General features: G+C 41.8%; 1 protein-coding gene across 7 annotated transcripts in view; it reads right to left on the bottom strand.

Annotated features, from left to right (window-relative positions):
* The window catches only part of KRIT1 (KRIT1 ankyrin repeat containing), a 70,512-nt gene extending 49,153 nt beyond the window's left edge, over nucleotides 1–21,359 (bottom strand). For 2 of the 7 annotated variants that reach the window (XR_015061043.1, XM_085892566.1), the window contains exons 1-6: nucleotides 21,268–21,330; nucleotides 18,200–18,284; nucleotides 16,070–16,221; nucleotides 6,953–7,115; nucleotides 4,712–4,798; nucleotides 311–440 (exon numbers count right to left, since the gene is read on the bottom strand). Coding sequence is in view for 6 of the 7 variants with exons in the window: in XM_085892566.1 (XP_085748692.1) it covers nucleotides 311–440; nucleotides 4,712–4,798; nucleotides 6,953–7,115; nucleotides 16,070–16,177 (488 nt within the window). In the remaining variant the exon portion in view is untranslated. Of the gene's footprint in view, nucleotides 1–310; nucleotides 441–4,711; nucleotides 4,799–6,952; nucleotides 7,116–16,069; nucleotides 16,222–18,199; nucleotides 18,285–21,045; nucleotides 21,234–21,267 lie in introns of those variants that run through there. The other 5 variants (XM_085892565.1, XM_085892562.1, XM_085892563.1 and 2 more) reach the window with 5 other exon arrangements.
* Nucleotides 21,360–22,172: the final 813 nt, after the last annotated feature.

Below are 22,172 nucleotides of genomic sequence, written 5' to 3'. Positions count from 1 at the left end.
ACTCTTCTCACTGACATGAATCCATTTATGAACACCAAAACTATAAACCTTATCTCTTATACAATGATGCTTTGCCCCTCCCTCACAAAGGCCTTTCATTTTATAATCGAGCACTTCAAAATTAAAATTGCCTCCATAAAGCAGTTAAAGCATTAATATAATGTTCATTTGAAAACTGATAAATAATTGTGTTGCTGAACAAACGATAACTTGCTAAATCTGGAGGCAATTAAATGTGACAAGTCTGTGCATCACATTATTGTTGCACTTGCGATGGTAGAAGCAAGAACAAGAGTATCCACATTCAGACCTATCAAGTGTGAGCAGCATGGAGGTCGTGGAGGAGCAGAGCTGACTGTTTGGCTCATTGCACATGTGCAGCACATCATGGAGACAGCAAAAGTTTGGGCTTGTTGGACTGTACACAAGGCGTGCATTGTCTGCCAAGGAAAGGGAGCAAAACAGCACAAGTATCATCAGCATTAAAATTTCACAATCAAACAACTATGTCCAATCACCCCACCGAACCCTGCTCTCAGATTCCCCTGAGCTCCACCCCCTCTCCACATGTCTGCACCCTGCCAGCAATGCCTCCTTCCCTGTCCCAAACTGTGTGGACCTCGAACATCCACGACTTCCGCTCCAACCTGACAGATGTACATTTCATCAAGAACTCCATTTCTCACTCCATGTGTACTCCTATTACACCTCCAAATCCCCAGGAAGCACATTTGGCTGTGCTAACCCTCAGTTCCCACCTCTTGTTTGTCTGTGTGTTGTCGAGTACCATCCTCCTAACAATGACAACTCTTTATCTATAGCTCCATCCATATATCTCTCTATAATTAATCTATCTTTCTCTCCTTTCTCTCTCTCCTCCCTTCCCCCTTTTCCTCCACCCATCCCAACTCTCTCTCTCTCTCTTCCTCCTTTGTGGTGATTTCAATTGCCACCATGTCAATTTACTAGGTGTGAGTTGGTACCTATCTCACCAGCCATGGCACTTCAGCGAAGGATGTCCGTGACTCCATGGGCCTGACTCAAAATGCAAAACTTCTGACCCACATTTCTACTAATGGTAAATGCTCTCTTCTGGACTTGGCAATGACCAACTTCCCTGCTAATGTCTCTTGTTCTTCTTCTGCTCCAATTGGTTCATTGAATGATGTGCTTGTATGAGTCAACATCTCTCTGGCTATTCTCAGAGAGCTGTAGCAATTCACTCAGGCAGATTGGCAAGGACTGTAAGCAGCCATCTCACTTCAGGACTGGTCTCCCATATCTACTGCCCCCAATGTTAACTCAGCCTGGTAATTCTTCCAAAGAAACCTGTTCTCTCATGTAGATTCATCCCATTTCATCTTCAATTATCCTACCCTTCTTCCTACCCATGGTACACTAAATCCTGTGATGAGGCAGTTGTGCTGAAACAACTTGCCTTCTCTTCCTGGATGGCTAATCCGACAGAAGGAAATTTCAGTGCATTCCAAAAAGCCTACAGCAAATGTGTCCACTCTCAGGAGAGCCAGAAAACAACACCTGGTCAACTGAACTTTGCACCTTGTCTCCCTCCTCTAAAACTTGGTGGCACCTGGTTTCGTCTGTCTCTGTAGTATACTCCACCTCCATCGCTTCCCTCACTTGAAATGTCATCACAGCCCACTGTGCTCGTGAGAAGGCTGAATGCCTCAAATCTGTGTTTGCTTCCAAATCATGTGTTCCCAACCGCTCACTCACTGTACCCACTCGACCCAGGCACACCAAACTGCTCGAGATTGCGTTTTTCACCTGGGAATGTGGAGAGGTTTCTGCAACCATCCACTCTGATTATGCAACTGTCCTGGACGGCATCAGCTCATGTGTACTCCAAACCTGCTCTACTGCTCTTGCACATCCTCTTTCTGCTCTGTTCATCCTATAATTTGAACTTGGTAATCTTCCATCTACTTGGAGGTCAGCCAACATCACTGCATTACATAAACATGGTGGTACAAAAACTGATTCCCTTACCTACAGACCTATCAACATACTTCCAATCACCAACAAGGTCACGGAATCCATCATCGCAGTCAAAATCAAATCTTTCCTTTTCTCTAATGGCCTGATGTCAGACCACCAATTCAGATTCAGACAAGGTCACTTTACCCTGGACTTGCTGTTTCTGCTCTCCCAACAATGGATGGAGGCCCTCAATGTGAGACATTAGAGCAGAGACATTTTTTAACATATGTTGAGCATTCATTGCAGACTGACACCCTGCCTTGCTGTCCAAACTTCTGCCCATGGCATAAAAGGCGACCTCCACACATGGCTTACTGACTTCCTCTACACTCATAGCCAATGCATGGCACTCAACAGCATCCTCTCATCTCATTTCCATGTCAAGGCTAGAGTCTCCCAAGACAGTGTTTTGGTCCCAGTCCAATTCCTAATCTTCTTCAACAATCTTTCTCAATCTCTGGAAAATCCTCTTTTTCTCTTTGCTGATAACTCCACTCTCTGCATCCCTCATCCTTCAAATAGATAGGCAGCAGCCTCTTCCCTCTCTGCAGACTTTGATAGTAAAATGAGTTGGAATACGGAATATATATGAAAGTCAACACTTAGAATATGACTTCAAATCCTGACAAATCTCCCACTCCCACTCTGTCTCTCCAAAAAGACTGTCTGGAAAACTCTCCCATTTACTTCCTTAACAATCCTGTTGAAGAAGTTCAATCACTCAAACTTTTTGGGCCTCACTATTAGTAATGATCTTTATTGGGCAAACCACATATCAAAATTGGCCTCCGAGCCAGTAGCTGACTGGGTATCCTCTGCCGTACAAATTATTTGCGTGGCACACCTGAACCTTTATCTACCTACAAGGCCTTTATCCACAGCTTGATGGAGTACTGCTCTTCCCTCTGAGCTGGCAACCATGTCTCACACCTTGATCAACATGACACCATGGAAACCAAGGGCTTCAAAATCATTGAAATTTCCTGTAATGAAGCTCAGTGCCTATCACTTTCACATGGAAAACAGCTCGGTAGTTTTTATTTGCCGCCGCCTGCTTTCTGGCCTTGCACCCTCTTCCATTTATGTGCTCTGCCTCCTGACTTAATTATGCAACATAAAGCAGTTACCATAACAATATAACAGCATACTCTGCTTCAATATTCTCTTGTCTTCTATGAGTGGTATTAGTGTGTGCATGCATCATCCCTAGGTTTCTGCAGGATGCACACACTATCTGCCAGTAACCCCCTTTTGTGAAACTTCCAAAATCCAGACTCACTACTCACCTCCACTCATTCATTCCTCTTTTTCTCCCCACTGGCAGAACCAACTTCCTCAGTCTCTTAGATCTCCTTCTTCCCTCCAGGAATCCAAGACAGCTGTCACCACCATTTCAGGTCATCACTCATTCACAATCATGATCTTTTCTACCCCCAAGCCTACTTCTTTCCAAGTGGTTAGTTTTCCTTCCGCTTCTGTGATTGAGAGTTTGCAGCTGTATCAATCTTGTTCACCCACCTGTGCTCTCTCATCGTTGCCTCATTCATGCCCACATCCCTTATTTCTCCAAGTCTTGCTTTATTTTGTCCCTAAACCCCGTTTTTGATGTCTCCCCCCTCCCCCGCCTTCTTTCCACTGTTATTTTCGTTCTGTTACATCCTGATCCATTGTGAGTTTTTGCTCCTTCATGAGCCTCAACACGTTACAAAAAATAAGGACAATGCCCCTCAGCCCACCTGGTAGAACCAGGGAACCACTGGTAGGCATGAATAATAAAAATGACCGTTTTTACAGCCATTTTCCCTGCTGTGCAGGGGTTAGGCTTTTTCTTGAGGCAATGTTTTTGTTTTTTTTTCATGGCCGGATGCCCTTCCTGACGCCAACCCTGGTCGCCTCTTACGACACACAGGGATATGGTACACCTATTCTAACCGGGGCATACACCGGGACCAGTACATTGGTACTCACTTCGCCGACCTCAGATGGATGACAGGCTGAGTCAACCCCCTGGTGTTAATTCAGCAGCCAACGGGGCTTGAACTCAGGATCCTGGGATCCCAAGCCGCCACCCTAACCACTAAGCCAACACCAGGCTTTGGTAGGCATGGATGACCCACAATATATGTAAATTATCCGATGGTTTCAACAAACTTGTGAAAGCACCGTGCAAAGAAGATTCCTTCCAAGTTACATCTAACTTGGGTGAATACTTTGAGAAGAAGTCAAAAGTAGGGATCCCAGAATCATAGTTATCTTTAACCTATAAATTGTATGGGTAATTTCATAGAAGCAAATACCTGTTTTTTCTTTGGGGGGGGGGGGTCATACCTGGATCCACTTTGACCCCACTAAAAGCAGATTTTTTTTTTTTAATGTCATGAACAAACTTTGGTACATTACAGGTGATGAAGGTTGTGGTCAAGTTTCATCGAAATTGTGTGTCGTTTTAGAGAAGATGATCTGACTGCTTACATACTGACTGACTCACTTGCGGACAGCGCACGATACTAATACCTGCCCTGAAATATGTTCTCGGTGAGCTAAAAATGAGGAAGGCTGATGAAGAAGGAATCTTGATGAGAAAGGCTCTGAAAATTAAACTCAGCAAATCAATATTTGGTTTATTTATACTTATCCAACTAACTTGGCTTGGCTGATTGCTTTCCAGTAATCAAGAAAAGGGTGAAAATGACCCATTTGCCATCTGTACCTTTTGTAGTTGTTGGAACAATGTAAAGCAGAACTTCTTTTTTTTCACCTTCAGTCTTGAATTTCTTGACAAGAACTGATCTTTTTCCTGTGTGTGTATAAGCAGCACATACAGTATATATAGATAGATAGTCAGAAACTGTCACAGACAAGTTCTTCAATGAAAGGCACAGTTTACATGTTTATTTAGTTGCTGAAACAACAGAATGATTTAGTATTAGATGTTCTGAAAAAAACAATTCATTGTTGTTGCTACAAGTACAGAGCAGATTGCTGAACAAGTCACAAAAAAACATAAATATATATATATTGAAACGAAGACCAAGAAGGAACCAGAAGAAGGAAAGATCAAAGATGGAGTCATCAGGAGGAACCTGGATAGGATTCGGGTTGAACTGCGACTCCACAACCCTCAAACCCATCCAGATGCAGCCAAGTGAGCCTTACAGAAAATTTTCTGAAATAATTCACTTCTCCTAAGAGAGATAAATAACGAGGAGAGAGAGAGAGAGAGAGAGAGAGAGAGAGAGAGAGAGAGAGAGAGAGAGAGAGAGAGAGAGAGAGAGAGAGAGAGAGAGAGAGAGAGAGAGAGAGAGAGAGAAAAGAGGTAAAAGAGAAGGAAAAACAAGAATTAGAATGAATAAAGAGAATTATGAAAAAAAAAAAAACATTCGAAGGAAATGTGAAAGGAACAAAGAACAAAGATGTCAGGAAGAACCTGGACAGATATGTTTCAGCAGTTGCTCCCCGGGCTTCAATGCAACAAAATTGTATAAGCGACTCGAGGTCCATAGATCCAGCAAATGAAGGAACTTCTCAGATATATTATATACAGTGCAAATGTAAACAATACACATTGTGCATTAACACAAGTAAAAAGAAGTGAATAAAATGTTCAACACGCATACAAGTCAGGAAAGAAATTTAAATCTGTAAATAAACACCATGATATTAATTACGTTACTCTTCCACATCTTCGCAGTCTGCGTTTGTCACTCAAAAATAGTGTGCGTGTGTGTACGTGCGTGTCAGTCAAAGGTATCATTCAGTCCCCTGTGGTTGCAGGGGGTGAACATGTGGGAGTAGGACCTTGGGACAACACATTACTGAGCATTGCAAAGCTTTTGAGTGCAATTATCCTGGGCGGTTTGCATTGCCAAAATATGGGCTAAAGGTTAGCCGTATTCCTTAATGAGACAGTGTCAGCATTTTGGGTGCCACCCTGAACCGAGCCAGAAGACAGGTTTTGGAGCCTTGACACTCAGAGGAAACTGTTACATCTCTCAAGGAGGATACAAGGACTTGTCTTCCTCTGGCTTATGGCCCACCAATACATGAACATACCAGGGAAATGACAATGGGAGAATGGACAGCATATGGAAAGTAACGACCCAGTTTGGTCTGTCTGTATTGTAGTACATTATAGTGATCAAAGTGATCCCCACCCCGACCCCCTTTGCCATGCCCCTCCCCCACAGTAGTTTGGCGTGGTGTCAAGTGTTGTAGAGTATGGGATGTGTCGTCGGCCTTGCAGTCGGACAATGACCCCAAACACACTTCAAAAAGCACCCAGGAATGGTTTGAGACAAAATGCTGAACTGTTCTGAATTGGCCAGCAGAGTCCAGATCTAAATCCCATTGAACACCTGTGGGGAGATCTGAAAACAGCAGTTGGGAGAAGGCACCCTTCAAATCTGGGAGAACTGGAGCAGTTTGCACAATAAGAGTGGGCCAAACTGCCAGTGGAGTGGTGTAGGAAGTTCATTCATGGCCATAGGAAGCGCCTGACTGCAGTTATTTTGTCCAAAGGCTGTGCTACCAAATACTAAGTCGAGGGTGTCAATAATTTTGTCAATGCCATTTCTTTTTATTTTCTGATTTAAAAGGGTATATTAAGTTCTGAATAAAAAAGCAAAGGTTCTGTAATCTTAACAGTGAAATAACAAATGGTGGAGACCAAATACTTTTGTCAATTTCAACTTATTTTTAGAGAAAATTAAGTGTTATTTAAAAAAGTGCAGGGGTACCAATATTTTTGGCCACAGTTGCACATGGTGGTTGAATACAAAACAAAGTTGCCCTGTCCTACTACATCTAGCCCTCCTCTCCCCTTGCCACACCCATCAGCTTTCCAGTCACTAAAATTCCTCTTAACAACAAAAAAAACATGACAAATCGAAAATAGTACAACAAAAATAATTTTACACAATGATGGAAGAGCCTCAAAGTCATATTAGCTGACCCCTTAATCCTTGGTTGATCGGAGACATGTGCTTGGTCATCTCAAACACGTAATCAAGAATAACCCGTCCTGCATCACCCTCCCCATAGAACCGCGTGCACAGCAGCATCTTCTTCCGCCTCTCATGATCACCAGGCTGAACTTCATTTTCACAAAGCAAAATCTATAAATAAACAAATAAATAAATAAGAAAGAGCGCTGGCTCATGACCAAATATGTCATCATCTTGTGCCGATATGCGGTATTGGGTTCTCATTACATTGTTAAGGTGGTATGTACATCGAGTTGCGAAAGTGAAGAGTCTCGCATAGATATAATTTCCATAGCTGCAGCCACAAAGAATGATGGAATTAGTTGCCAATGCCATTTGCTTCAACATGACAACATTTAAAATCTGTTTTTGAATTTGAGTGAAATCCTGAATGTCATCAATGTTTATCAGATTCCTTATGACAGCACTGGTTTTATGAGAGCGAAGCACAAATTACGGAAAGAAAGTGCAAGTGGTTTTCCTGAACAACTCAACTGCTGCCCGCTGCCATCAAATAGTCACCTGCAGCTTTGTATATATATATATATATATATATATATATATATATATATATATATATATATATATATATATATATATATATATATATATATATATATATATATATATATATATATATATATATACATATACATATACATATATACATCACATGTATCTCATCGGACAGAGATGAGAAGACAATAATATACTTATATATGAATTACAAGGATAGTTTTTTGACAGTGGGGAAATCAGCACTTTATTGGATATTATATGAACCAGGGAACCCAACACCATAAGCCATGTGCTAAGGTGGCAAAACCAAACAGACCAATACACAAATGTTATGCTATTCACTGTCTCTCCTTTCCGATTGTAAAATAAAACTAGAAGTGTACTTTTCAATAGCGTGACTTCACCAGATATGCCTCTGCCAACATTATTAAATTACATAGCTGCCAAATCATGTGACCAATGATGTCATAGGTGGAGAACTTTTTGTTCCGTATGGATAGGCAATCATATATGTTTTGTCTCGATCTGTTCAGCTGTTTCAGAAAATAACATTTTTGAAGGCTTTTATGTTAAAAAAAAATATGGCCACCAAACCACATGGCCCATGATGTCATCAATTTTCTCCACCATCCTCCCCCCCCCCCCATACAATTAGGGCCCCAGATGACCCTCAATATTTTTTCATACTGATCGGATAAAGCGTTTGACATAAGCAACTACGACGTCACAACAAAGCCACCTCTGACATCATCAAAATATCACACTTATTTCCCATGGGGAGTACTTGACATGTGCTACATTCCACGTTATGTCCATGGAGAGCAGTTTCAGAGATACAGTGGACTAAACTTTTCCATTTTTCCAACATGGCTGCCACATCATGTGACCTATGACATCATAACTATCATTAAAATATTCTACATGAGTCATCACACCTATGGTGAAAATTTTGTGTCAATCGGATAAGCCGTTGCAGAGAAAACTGTACAAACGAGAAGGGCACTCAGTAGAGCAGACACCTGCCACGTAATGCCTGATCCACGAGAACATATCGGATCATTACACTTTTGAAATATCATGCTATACAGTACTACATCGTTTTTGGCTTACATCTCTCAATGGTGAAGAATCACTTTAAAATTAAATAATTCTCGAATCCAGATCCAGATTTGGATCTTCACCGAAATCGAATCAATTCTTCCTTGTCACTCACCCAACATGCCCACCAAGTTTTGTCCGAATGCGTCCACAACTTTGAGATATCGTGCTATATATATATATATATATATATATATATATATATATATATATATATATATATATATATATATATATATATATATATATATATATATATATATATATATATATATATATATATATATATATGTTCAGCCCTATCTCTCAATGGTGAAGAATCACTTTTAAAATTCTCGTAGTTGGATCCGGATCTTCATCAAATTCTAATCAGTTTGTCCTTGTCACACACCCAACCTGTCCACAAATTTTCATCCGGATCCGTCCAAAACTTTTTGAGATATCCTGCACACAAACAGATATATAAAGGGGTGCAAACATAACCTCCTTCACCTTCGGTGACGGAGGTAATTAGCACGTCCGGTCTGTGCGTACATACGTACGCAAACCCAAAAACATAATGTCTCCGGCAACTTTGTCAGTGGAGACACAAAAAAGCTTCTCCAGAATACATGGTTGTTTTGCCAATTGTTTCACTGATGATATCAATTTATCAAATCATGCATCGTACATGTAGTTCCATGTTCCAGTTATACCATGTTTCCATGCACCACTCAACCCAGGTTAAAAACAACCCTGATCCAGATTCTCCCACAACCCACATATGCTCCTCAATCCAAGCTGGGTGAAAAACTCGTTTCCATTCAGTCGGCTTTTTTGATGGATCATATGTATGGCTCTTTCTCAGCAAGCTGTAGGCAAAAACTGTCAGGACACCATAGTATGGCCTTCATCCTACAAAAATGTTCTATATATTAATACTGAAGGACCAATTTTGTGCTCCTCCTAGCAGTCGCGTCACGTTTTTCTCGGTACTGTGACCTGGACTGAAAGAAACTTCGTACCTGTAAGAGTGCATCGCACATAGTGGCAATAGTCAACTTTCAACTCTGAAGCAGAATAAACACTTTTCATTGAGACGCGGGCGAGGAGTGAAGAGGCGGGGGCGGGGGATGAAGAGACGGGGGAAGGGAGTGAAGAGGCGGGGGGCAAGGTAAGCAAATTTTTTGGTGGGGGTAAGCAAATTGAAAGCAGGAGACGGGGGGGGGGGGAAATGGGGCGGGGGATGAGTGGGCGGGGGCTGGGGTGAATTAGGCGGGGTTGAGTGTGAGGGGGTGGACAGGGGGCGGGGATGAGTGGGCGGGGGCTGGGGTGAATTAGGCGGGGTTGAGTATGAGGGGGTGGACAGGGGGGCGGGGGCAAGGTAAGCAAATTTTTGGTGGGGGTAAGCAAATTGAAAGTGGGAGACGGGGGGGCGGGGAGTGAAGAAGCGGGGGCGGGGTCGGGGTAATTAAATTTTTGGGCAGGGTAAGCAAATTGAAGGCGGGGATGGGAGGCGGGGGGAATCGGCAGGAGCGGGGGATGAGTAGGCGGGGGCAAGCACGCCCTGTCCAGTCCATGTCCCTCGAGTGTGGGTGAGCTGGTGAGGGTGGTTGAATGAACGGAATCTGTCTGTGACGGGGTTTCGGCTAGTCCTAATTACTCTTTGGCAATTTTTTAAAGCACAAAGGTGGCCGGAAAAAAATAATAATAAAAATAAAAAGAGTAGTTGCAAAGAATTAAGAAGACTGGCAGAGTACCCTCCCAATGGGCGATCTTGTTCCGAGCAGACAACATGTTCTTCTGACGTATTCCAACCCACAGATGTTATGCTATTCACTCTCTCTCCTTTCCGATTGTAAAATAAAACTAGAAGTGCACTCTTCAATGTTGCGATTGTTATGTATCCTAGCATTTGAATCTGTATCCAAGCAATAAACTCATCTCATGTTGCTTATCTTTTGCAACCTCTCTCTTATCTTCTGTCTATACTCAGTGCTTTTTAAAAGGCAACAAAGAATAATTAGGATTATTACAGATCCCCAAAAAGAAAAAAAATTAATACGTCTTTCCTTCCGCTTCAACTTCAAATGTGTATGCCTTCTTATCAACTGATTGGCTAGCATAACTCCAAGATAAAAATGTGGCGAGCTTGCATCGACAGCCCAAACCGGGATGGTCAAGTTACATGAAAATGAAGTTTCAAGGGCAGCACTGTTTTTATCCCAGTTCAGCGATGCATGAAAACAAGGTAAAATTGTTTCATGCAATCACTGTACCCATCAGTCGTATTTTGACCTTCAATTCACCCTCACTGGTTTTGGGTTCTGGTTTTGGGTGTGTTGGACGTTGATTTATACATGTCTCCTTGAAGTTCATCAAAGCCGTGTTGCCAGGCTGGACCCGTCATGTCTTTCTGTTATCATTTCTTCACTGTGTTGTTAATTGTTTTCATGCAATGTCCATGCCTTAATCATAGCTTGGTGGTGTGTATTATCAAAGTTTTTGTCCTTGTGGGTGTCAGGCAATTGTCTCCTCCGGTTTTACAGGTCTGAACCCCGTCGCTGAGGTGGACTTGCAGTTTACATCAAGAGCTACATTTCTCACTGGTCGTGGAGATTCAGGAATGGGGGTAGGGCGACGATTCATTGCTCTTCCACCTCCAAACTCCCATAGTACATTTGGCTGCGACTTCCCCTCCATTCCCATCTCTTGTTTGTCTGTGTGCTGTACCATCACATTCAAAGCCAGATGCCAACTGGACACCCTCCGTCATGTAAAGTCCTTTCTGGGCACATCTGAACTTGTAGTTACGAAAAATGCTTTCATCTGCAACTTCATGGAATACTGCTCTCCCCTTTGATCTGGCGCCTCTGCCTCACACCTCATTCAGCTTGGTACAGTGGAAACCAAGGTCACCAAAATCATTAGCATCTCCCGCTATAAAGCTGAGTCTCTGGGACTATCTTTCGGATTGCAGATATGTGGGTGGTCTCTATCTTCTACCGCCTCCTTTCTGGTCTTATACCCTCTGCCCTTTAATTACCTCTGCCACCAAAAGTGAAGAAGGTTATGTTTTCACCCCTTTCTGTTGGATTCGCTAGATATCCCTTATTGTCGGGTTTTCCGTGTGTGTGTGTGTGTGTGTGTGTGTGTGTGTGTGTGTGTGTGTGTGTGTGTGTGTGTGTGTGTGTGTGTGTGTGTGTGTGTGTGTGTGTGTGTGTGTGTGTGTGTGTGTGTGTGTGTGTGTGTGTGTGTGTGTGTGGTGTCTGTGTCTGCAACGCGAGGCTCCACAGCACAAACCAGCAAACCGAATTTGATGAAACTTGGCGATCAAGTGCCATATGGGGTGGGAATGTGCGCATTTGAGTTTCGTTGCTAAGCAACAACCCGTTGCTATGCAGCGGCCGAAAAACCGCGTTCACTATTTTCGATACTTGTCCTACAGTTTTGAATGTGGAGAAACGAGACTTCGGAATTAAACACTTCGAGATATTTAGAAAATTTTACTCGAGCCGATTTTTGATTTAGGTTTTATTTTTCAAATGGTAGTCGTTCAAAAATAGGGCGTCTATTTAGTCATTTTTTATAAGGGGCTTAGGAAAGTGGGCGGAGCTTAGGGAAAGTGGACGTGGCTTATGGAAAGTGGGCGTGGCTTATGAAAAATAATGTGTGGCTCAGGAGGTGGTCAAACAAGAGCATTGAGAGAAGTTTATCGGGTTTTCCGTGTGTGTGTGTGTGTGTGTGTGTGTGTGTGTGTCTGCGTGTGTCTGCAACACGAGGCTCCACAGCACAAACCAGCAGCGGCTGAAAAACCGCGTTCACTATTTTCGATACATGTCCTACAGTTTTGAATGTGGAAAAACGAGACTTCGGAATTAAACACTTCGAGATATTTAGAAAATTTTCCTCAAGCCGATTTTTGATTTAGGTTTTATTTTTCAAATGGTAGTCCTTCAAAAATAGGGTGTCTATTTACCGTCATTCTTTATGAGGAGTGACAGTTGGCAAAATACGCAATAGGAAAAATCTTGCCAGGCAGAGGAACAATTGTATGTGAACCAATACGTCTTGGCAATGAATCTTCGTCGGTGGATCGGTCAGAATGAAAAGTATCGTATCCAGCGCTTCGATCTTAATGAATCCCTCGTCGCCTACCGGCTTATCTGTTTGTTTGTTTGTTTGTCTGTGTACAGGATATCTCAAAAAGTTGTAGACGGATCCTGATGAAACTGGGTGGATATGTTGGGTGTGTGACAACAGGGTTCCCACTTATTTTGAGATGTCTTTTTTAAGGACTTTTAAGGGCTAAAATAACCCCTTTTTAAGGACCACATCGTAGAAATTCCAGGGGTAAATTGAGGTGAGTCACATAGAAATTAACAAAGATAGTAAGTTTACAAAAAATCTATTTTAATAATGAACATACAGAACACAGCAGGAGCTTATTCAGTCGACAAGGCACAACGCGCCACACAGCCAATTGGCAAATTCACTTCACAGTTACTGTAGAATCAGCCAGGAGCAGTCACAAGTTTCCAGAAGGCAGCACTCTCAATGTTAATGTGTTGTTATGTTAAAATGTTATTGTAGGGGCTGCCACCTGCAAAGTTGCAGCAGCTCCTGACTGCTTCTACACTACAGAACAGTACATTTTGTAAGCTACATTTCATTGTAATATCCAATTAGGACATAGCAGGCAAGGATTTAGCCTTCTCCTCAATTTCTCTTTCTAGAACTTTGAGTTTCCCCCATTTTTGCTTGTCAGAGTGCCTGAGAGCATTTGATTTTACCAGAAGACTGGCTAGTTTTTCCACCTTTTGCCTCAGCCTCGTCTGCATATTTTTCTGACAATGTGGTCAGACCTTCTCTGTCAGTTTCCATAACCTTCTTTCTCTTTTTCAAACCATCCACTTCATCTTCAACCATTTTTCATTTTCTTTGGATGGCTTCTTGCCCTTTCTTTCTTTTCTCTTCTTCAAGATATTGATGGTATTTATGTCGAGAACTGGAGGCTGAGGATAGCAGTTCCTTTGTGATTTCAACTTTGAGCATTCCACCTACCAGTACAAAATATTCAATAATCTGCCTCAGTGCCACAAGCATGCCTTCACCCAGGTTGTCCTTCTCTATCTGTCTGTTGAGGGAAAACCCCTCTCAACAGATGCCTTACCATGGGAAACTAGCAACACTTTACGAACTACCCCCAACAACTTCTCAAACTTCTTGTTTTTACCCACACATTCATAGAGTAACACATCTACCCTGTCATCTTCAACCTTGAAGTCCTTGAACCTAGACTTCAGTTCACACCCTGCTACATCCTGCAGTAATTCTTTGTAACTCACAACCAACATATCTACATTATCACCATCAACTCTGTTCAGTCACCAAATTTTCCAACAGGCATTTGAATTTGGACTTTGAGTGTTCTTGATCAGTCACCATCAACATGGGATCCAGAGAAGCCATATTTCTGGCTAAACTATACTTGACCCTTAGATGCATAAGTGGGTCAAAAATGACCCAGTTTGGCTGTTTTCTTGCAATATCTTTTTGCACTCATGCATCTAAGGGTTAAGAGGAGACCTTTCAAAGATTTTCTTGACACATTTCACCACAAATAGCCTACATTCTTCTTTGAACTGAAACACCTGGCGTTAACTGATGGCCTTGGTTCTCAGGAGGGATTTCAGTTCACTTTCAGCCTTGAAACCAACTTCAATCTTTTTGTTTTCTACCCTTTCCTTTTCAAGATCCAGCTTTAACAAGTCATATGCAGTGGAAGCATTTTGTAATGCAACTGGCTTAACACAAATCTCTAACAAATTTCTGACAAGTCTCTCAATATCATGAACAAGAAAGGGACCCATTGGCTTGTCTGTTTGGTACAAGGCTAAAAATGGTTCAACTGCACTGGCTACTGACCTAAAAAAAACAGCTTTGCGACAGATAGCTTATCATTCATTGCACCATATCATTCAATCATGAACTTTTAAATATATTCGGACATTTGCTTTAAAGTTTCAAAAAGTTCACGTTACTATTTAAAGATTATTCCATTTAATGTAATGTAATTTCGTAAATACACTATTTATTTCGTAAAAAACACTATATTTCGTAAATACGTAAATACACTATGACAGGTCTCGCTATTGGCTTAATCAAGGCACGTGACGAAATATCGGAAGTTGTTGTTTTTTTTGTTGTTGTTTTTTCTTCTTCTTCCTCTCTGATTGAGAGTTTTCTTCCTCTCTGATTCTGATTCTTCCTCTTTCCTTCCACTCTGATTGAGAGTTTGTAGCTGCAACCATCTTGCAGTGTCCTACCCTTGCTCACATTGTTCCCAATATTATTTATCTCTCCAATTCTCCCTCTGTTTGTTTCCCTCAATCCTGGTCTTGGCATGTTCCCCCGGCCCCTCTCCGACTGTTTTCTCTACTTTGTTACGTCCTGGTCTGTTCTGTGTTCTAGCCCCTCCACAAGCCTGGCTGTACACAAAAAAATAAAATTACTATTTGGGAGGTTAGAGGTGGACTGTTTAATGATTGTCTCAGACCTATTGAAGAGCTTTCGCACAAATGACGCACATACATGCAGACACACCATATAACACAGAACATAACTTCATGTGAACACAACCAGCAACCTTTGGGGGAAATGACAAAATTTCTGAGGGCAATCTGGATAATCAGAACACCATTTTGTGATGGCACTTCCCCCCCCCCCCTGCAGTAAACAAGGCAAACAAAGAGAAATCTTCACCCTCTTCTACCACCATCCCCCTCCCCAAACCCCACGAGATGTTAAAATCAAGCGAGGAAGCAGCACATACCATTTTTAAAGTCTTTGCTATGACTAGGCCAGGGATAGAATCAAACTGCTGTCCTCGCAGACTCAGAGGTGCAGCATAGCAATGCTAATCTATACAACATTCATCAAGCAACATTCATAATTTTCCCGCAACATTCATCAGGCAACATTCATAATTTTCCCGCAACATTCATCAGGCAACATTCATAATTTTCCCGCAACATTCATCAAGCTCTGATTTACAGTGCTGGAATTTGAAGACCGACTTCCCAAGCAAACATGGCGTGGGCGTCCTTGAACCCTCAAATTGTATATGCCGAAAAGTTGCTGCTACAGCTTCCTCCTTTTTATCTTTTCACCCCCTACTGATGGGTCGCACATAACACCCTAAACCCCTCCTCAACCATCACTCTCTATTTGCAGGTTGCTTTGTTTCTATCCCTCTCCTCACTCAATCCTGTACATTCACTTCCTTGTTGTATCCAGCTATTGTCCCATTGCCCCACAGTCAGTACATTGCCTTCTATCCTCTATCACCTCACTCTTATATGAGCTAAGACAGTGTATACAAAGAAGTCCTTATTCTCAACACTGGCTGCAAGTCTAATGAGTCACAGTTTTTTATCTTAGAGAAAAAAAAATAGAGAAATGAATGAATTGAAGAAGGCCATTTGTACCTCATAGGATTTGGCATGATACTCCACAGATGCTGGACTTGTAACCTTCTTTGGTCTGATTACTGCTGCAAACAGCTCTGATGCTTCGTTCACAATCAACTCGTTCATTATTACTCACCATTGAACCAGCACTTGTGCATGTGCATCGTCATCTGGGGAACGCAACACAGCTATTACTGTATTACCACCGGTTCCATTGCACTCTATTATAATCAACGCAATTACAACATATTACTGTCATATGCAATGGATCAGCCAAATATGGTTTTCGACCAAGTCCTTCACGAATAGGCTGAGCAGACCTGACGTTCGACTGAAGGTGGCAAGGATTCGACATTCGTTCAGGATGCCAGTGATAACACCGATTCTCTGTGTAATGCACTGTGGAAACCTTTAACGTCCACCAAATAATGCAAACAAACTAGACACCATACTTAAAATCCATTTGAGAGAAGGTGCACTTTGTGATGCAACTCCCTGGCTGTAAAGCACCAACATGACAGATATTTGGGTTGGGAATCGAACCTATATTTGACAGGTCAAGGTAAGTGTCACCTCTGCACCATCTTCCGCATACTTGCCTAAAACAGTTTCCAATCGCATATTATGTAAAAAAAAAGCATCTCATAAACACAAATGTGGAAAAGAAAGAAAAATAACCATAGGCTAAATGACAATGGAATTAAAATGCAGTCTGCTTGACCGAGGTCAATGAAGATTTCTCTGACTCCAATATATTGGGGCCATCTGCATATTATGCATGCAGGGGTTGGGTAAATTGAAAAAGAAAAAAAGGAGTAAAAGAAGGAAAGACGTGGTCGTGGTATAAAATAAAAAAGATGGTATTGGGGAAATTGGGCTAGGAGGGCTTAGAACGAGTATAAATGAATGAAATGGGAATGTGTGGAACATTGAAAAGGATGAGGAAGATTAGGGGAGGGGTGGAGGGTGGAGGACGTGTTAGGGGGGTGGGGGGGGAGGACTTTCTGCCATTGTTCATACTTTTGGAAAATCGATGTCCCATTTGTAGTTAAAATGGCAGTAGTTTCCGTAGGGCTACTCTGCAGTCTTTAAACAATTATTGTCATTTGGAAGGTCATGACACGAAGCTTGTGCACAAGGTAGACAGTGGAGAGGGTGGTGATCCAATTCAGGAAAGTCGAGATACTTTAATAGATTGGGAAAAATATTGGCAAATGCAATTTAACTCAAGGAAATATAACGAGGTACTGGGGATGGGTAAGAACAAGAAAAATAGCGATTAAATAATGTAAGGGGCAAACTTGGGGGCGTATCACACAGCAGAAGGATCGGGCGGTGGTAATAGATATGAGGGTAAGCAGACAGGACAATGCCAGGCAGCGCAAAGGTAAAGCAAACGGGGTTTTAGGTTGCATTCAGAGGGGGATAAATTATAAAGAAACAGATAGTGTTAACACTCTGTAGGAATTTAGTGAGGGTCCCATCTTGAATAGTGTACAGTTTTGGTCACCACAACTTAGGAAGGACATAGCTGCCATAGAGAGAGGGTTCAGCACAGGGCTACTATATTGAGCTATAAGGAGTGGCTGAAGGAGACAAGGCTATATCTACGAAAATAAATTGTATGAGGTGTGTGTGTGTGTGTGTGTGTGTGTGTGTGTGTGTGTGTGTGTGTGTGTGTGTGTGTGTGTGTGTGTGTGTGTGTGTGTGTGTGTGTGTGTGTGTGTGTGTGTGTGTGTGTGTGTGGCATATTTTTTGTGGAGTTCTACTGTAGAGTGTGATGCACCAAAATGATCGTCATGACCTCCTCAGTTGATAAGGCTCATTAACTACAAAGCATCTGGAAGAATTCCCATGTCTCAAACACACATAATGTGAAGGTGTATAGAGCAGCTTAATAAGTCTTCCAACAGCATGGCATTGTAATTACAAAACTAGAAGGGCACTCGGTAGAGCAAATACCTCCACCCGCATTCGGATCTTTCCCAAAATTGAATCAATTCGTCCTCGTCACACACCCAACATGCTGAAGTTTTGGCCGAATCCATCCAACACTTTTTTGAGATATCGTGTTTATATCATTTTTGGCTCTTTTTTAAAAATCATTTTAAAAAATTATAGCATCTGGATCCAGATTTGGATATTCACCAAAATCGAATCAGTTTGTCCGTGTCACACACCCAACCTGCCCACCAAATTTCATCCGAATCCATCCACAACTTTTTGAGATATCCTGCACACAAAGACAGACAGGGGGTGAAAACACAACCTCCGTTCACCTTTGGTGGATGAAGGTAATAGATAACAAAAAAGAATGATACCATTGTAACAAAGAATATAATAATTAATATCAATAATAGTAGTATAATTTGGCAATAATAATAATAATAATAATAATAATAATAATAATAATGAACGTATAATCCCCGCTCTGGCCCAATCTCATTTGGGCTTGGGTGAAAGGCAAGTGAATTCGGCGCTGAGCCAGATAGCTCACTGTGGACCCCCAACCCACAACCGAACAAGATTGTATTTTTCTAAAAGCTCGAGATGTCCTGAGCATAAAATGAAATGTTAACATTGAAAATATAGGGATGCACTAAATATTTAATCTCCTTTAAGGGAGGTACTGAGAATTGCGGCTCTGCGTCGAACGTGAATTTCAAACCTGAGTCACCATGCTCTTTGGGGAATCTCAAAATGATTGAATACTCACAAATTTCCATCAAATTAATGCTTATTCCATATGCTTCATTCTGTATGTTTTGTAAGTTGACATCATGTCCATTAATTCAGTTAGTAGACTTTTGAGTGGCTGCACCCTCATTTTCCTTATATACCTAAGGCGGTTTACCCAAATCTTCAATATTCTTTATTTCCCCAAGTGGACATTTCAGAAAAGACATTCCAGCTATTCACTGGTAATTATCTGTTGTCTATTACTTTCCACTTGACTCCAAAATGAAGCAGATATCATGCTAATGTATAATGTAATCACACATCTAACAGCATACTCTACTTTCGTAGTCTCTTGTGTTCCATTTTCAGATCCACATTCATATACAAGATGTTTGAAGCAAGAAGTTCAACGCAGACTGCTGGAGAACAAGGTCCACCTTCAAAGTGTCGGAAGGACGACGGAAGTGTCGGACAAGATACCCAACAGAAACCATCACGCATGTATCGTTCATATCCCAGGATTACAATATGGGACCACTTCAACGACTATCTGCTTCTGAGGATGCAGATAGCAAACTTGTTAGGTTGAAGGAGATATGCAAGTAAAGACTCTCTCAACCTCTGGGTTTGATCTACCGGATGACAGGAACGTGCAAGCTTATCCATGTTGTCATCCACAGAGCATCGTGGATATCTGCAGAGAATATTAATCAGAGGTTTTCTACGAATCTCAACCGCCTTGCTCAACAATCCGACTCATCTGAACCATCATGTTCCACGAGAGAAAGTAGAAGAAGTTCATCTCAGGTGACAATGTCTTGTTCTCGACACATTATATTTTCTGCAATTCTGAAGCGAGGAAAAAAAAATTAAACACAAAGAAAATCAATTTTTCAGCAGAACTGGCACTGAAGAGAACAAGGGAGGGAAGGGACGGTGTAAGAGTACAGAAGACAGTTGAGACGGTAGTAAATCATGGGTCTTCACTCAGTGGTGAATGCATGGGATGCTCTCCCTACAAGGGAAGTGACAGCAGAGTAAGTGGATAGTTGTAGAATCGAGTCGGATCGGTATCTGGAAGTGGAGGCGATGGGAGAGTACCAAGACGTTGGCACGATCGTGCAGGCTTCGTGGGCCTTGAGTCCTCCTCCTGCCTTGAAGTTCCTTGTACAGTATTTCGTTATCGTCTTTGAATCGAATGCAACTTGTCCAATTTATTGGTTCACGAGCGCCAGCCAGAGTGACCACTATATTCGTTATGTCTGTCTGTCTGTCCAGAGCATAACTCCGTGGACTTTCATCTGATCTTGATGAAACTTGGTTATGTGTTCGACGTCAATGTCTAGTTGTGTTTTCCTGGATGAGGGTTTGCTACGCCCATTGTGGGTGGAGCCACGTCCAAAAAATAGCCATTTTTAGGGGGTAGTCGGATTAAAAATCTATCTTCTCCGAGGGAATTGACTGAATGGAAGGGGTTCTTCGGTATTTGAATAGCAAAATGAATTATCTAAAACTTGTCGTCATCCGATTTTTCATTTTCGTTCCAAGGTCAAAAACTTAGAAAATTGCGAATTTTGACATAAAAAAAATCATACGACCGCCCAAACTTTGAGAGCTCGGATGACAATATTTTTTATGCATAATCTTGAGGTCATTCCCCACCTAAAGTCTTGAAACCATTTTTCTCTATCTCGAACACCTTGCCCGTGGCGCCCCCTTCAAGATTGTTTTTACGCTGATTTCATCAAAGTATGGATAATCCGAGGAGTGCGAAATGCCAGATAGCCTATATGACGTTGTATTGTTCCTGGAATGTCCCAGAGGAAGTTTTGCACCAAAGGTCATAATCCTTGACCTTTGACCTTTAAAGTTCACAAAGGTCAAATTTTCAAAGTTGTGGGAATCGAACCGGGTTTTCGACCTTCTTCGACGAACTAACTCCAATAAGCTATAGCATGTATCCTGTTTCCTTATTTTAATGTCCACAACATTGTTTTGTGACCTTAAAGGTTATGCAAAGGTCAAATTTTGAAAGTTGTTGAACGAAACCGGATTTTCGACATTTTGCAGCTAATAACCTGTCACTCGTACCACATCATGTTGATCATTTTTATAACTTGGTCAAACATTATCACATTGTCTCATCATTGACTTCTGAAACAATCGACATCGTCAAATACCGCTCGTGAACCATCGTCGTCTTCAGACTTGTCTATGTTAAAAGAAACCCTGATCTTTACAAATGATATGTCCAGAACAAACGATCTTCAGAACTCTGAGGTAGGTTAGTAAGAGTTTTCGATCGTTTAAAATACCGGGGTACTGGAGGAATTACGTCCTTTAAGTGTGGCGGACCAAACCCGAACCCAATGATATTCCAAACGAACATATTATATTACACGATCACACAACACCCTGGCGTCCATAACTCAGACATGCCTCTCACTAACATATAAACCAACTTTAAAAACGATTAACAAACTACTTTTTATATGAACATACAAGCACCGATAAAATGCTGAGGGACACTTTCTTACCATCATCGGGCACACTGCACGGGACAAAGAGTCAAACGCATTAAACAACAACAACAACAACCTTCCTTCAACTCAACCTTATTTTCTTGTTGAAAGCCATCAGGGTGGCAAGTTCAACTATAATATTTACCCGCCTCATAAATTAATCTTCAATTTGCATTATTTTTTCACGAAAAGGAAAAACAATATGTAAAAAAAAAAAAAAAAAATTCCGTCATCAGCCTTGAACTGACAAACCGCCGATGAGTACACAGTTTGCTACACCGCCTACAAGGGCACCGTTTGCTACACCGCCTCCAAGGGCACCGTTTGTTACACCGCCTACAAGGGCACCGTTTGCTACACCGCCTACAAGGGCACCGTTTGCTACACCGCCTACAAGGGCACCGTTTGTTACACCGCCGACAAGGGCACCGTTTGCTACACCGCCTACAAGGGCACCGTTTGTTACACCGCCTACAAGGGCACCGTTTGTTACACCGTCAAAGTCATTCATCTGAACTGAGGGACATTCCGAGGATTGGTTCATTGCCGGTCGAGCACTGGTTTAAAATAATATGGAATAGGCAAAGCCTCGAAGCGAACGTCGATTTCTTCTTACATTCGATGCTGCAATTTCCGGTTACTTCGGCCTGGATTCGGGATCAGCGATCAAATAATGTAAATCACGATTAAAAATTATTTTTTGATGATGCAGGAGATATCTTTATTAAAATCAGTGGAGGAAATATACACTATGTCTGATATTTGGGTCTTTCATGTCTCCGACGATGCCTTTATCTCCCGGGACGCATCATTCCCCATGACAAAAACCGGAAGCAAAAGGGTCAGAGCCGACGACACGGATTCCAAATTTCCAAAGTATGTTGTTGTTGTTGTTGTTGTTGTTTCCTATTCTCTCATGT

This window comes from Eptatretus burgeri, chromosome 8 (genome assembly GCF_056783735.1).
Source record: "Eptatretus burgeri isolate ZD-2024b chromosome 8, Ebu_testis_v1, whole genome shotgun sequence".
NCBI classification, from domain to species: Eukaryota; Metazoa; Chordata; class Myxini; order Myxiniformes; family Myxinidae; genus Eptatretus; species Eptatretus burgeri.
Note: the sequence above shows the minus strand (reverse complement) of the source record. Positions and strands in the feature narration are given on the sequence as shown.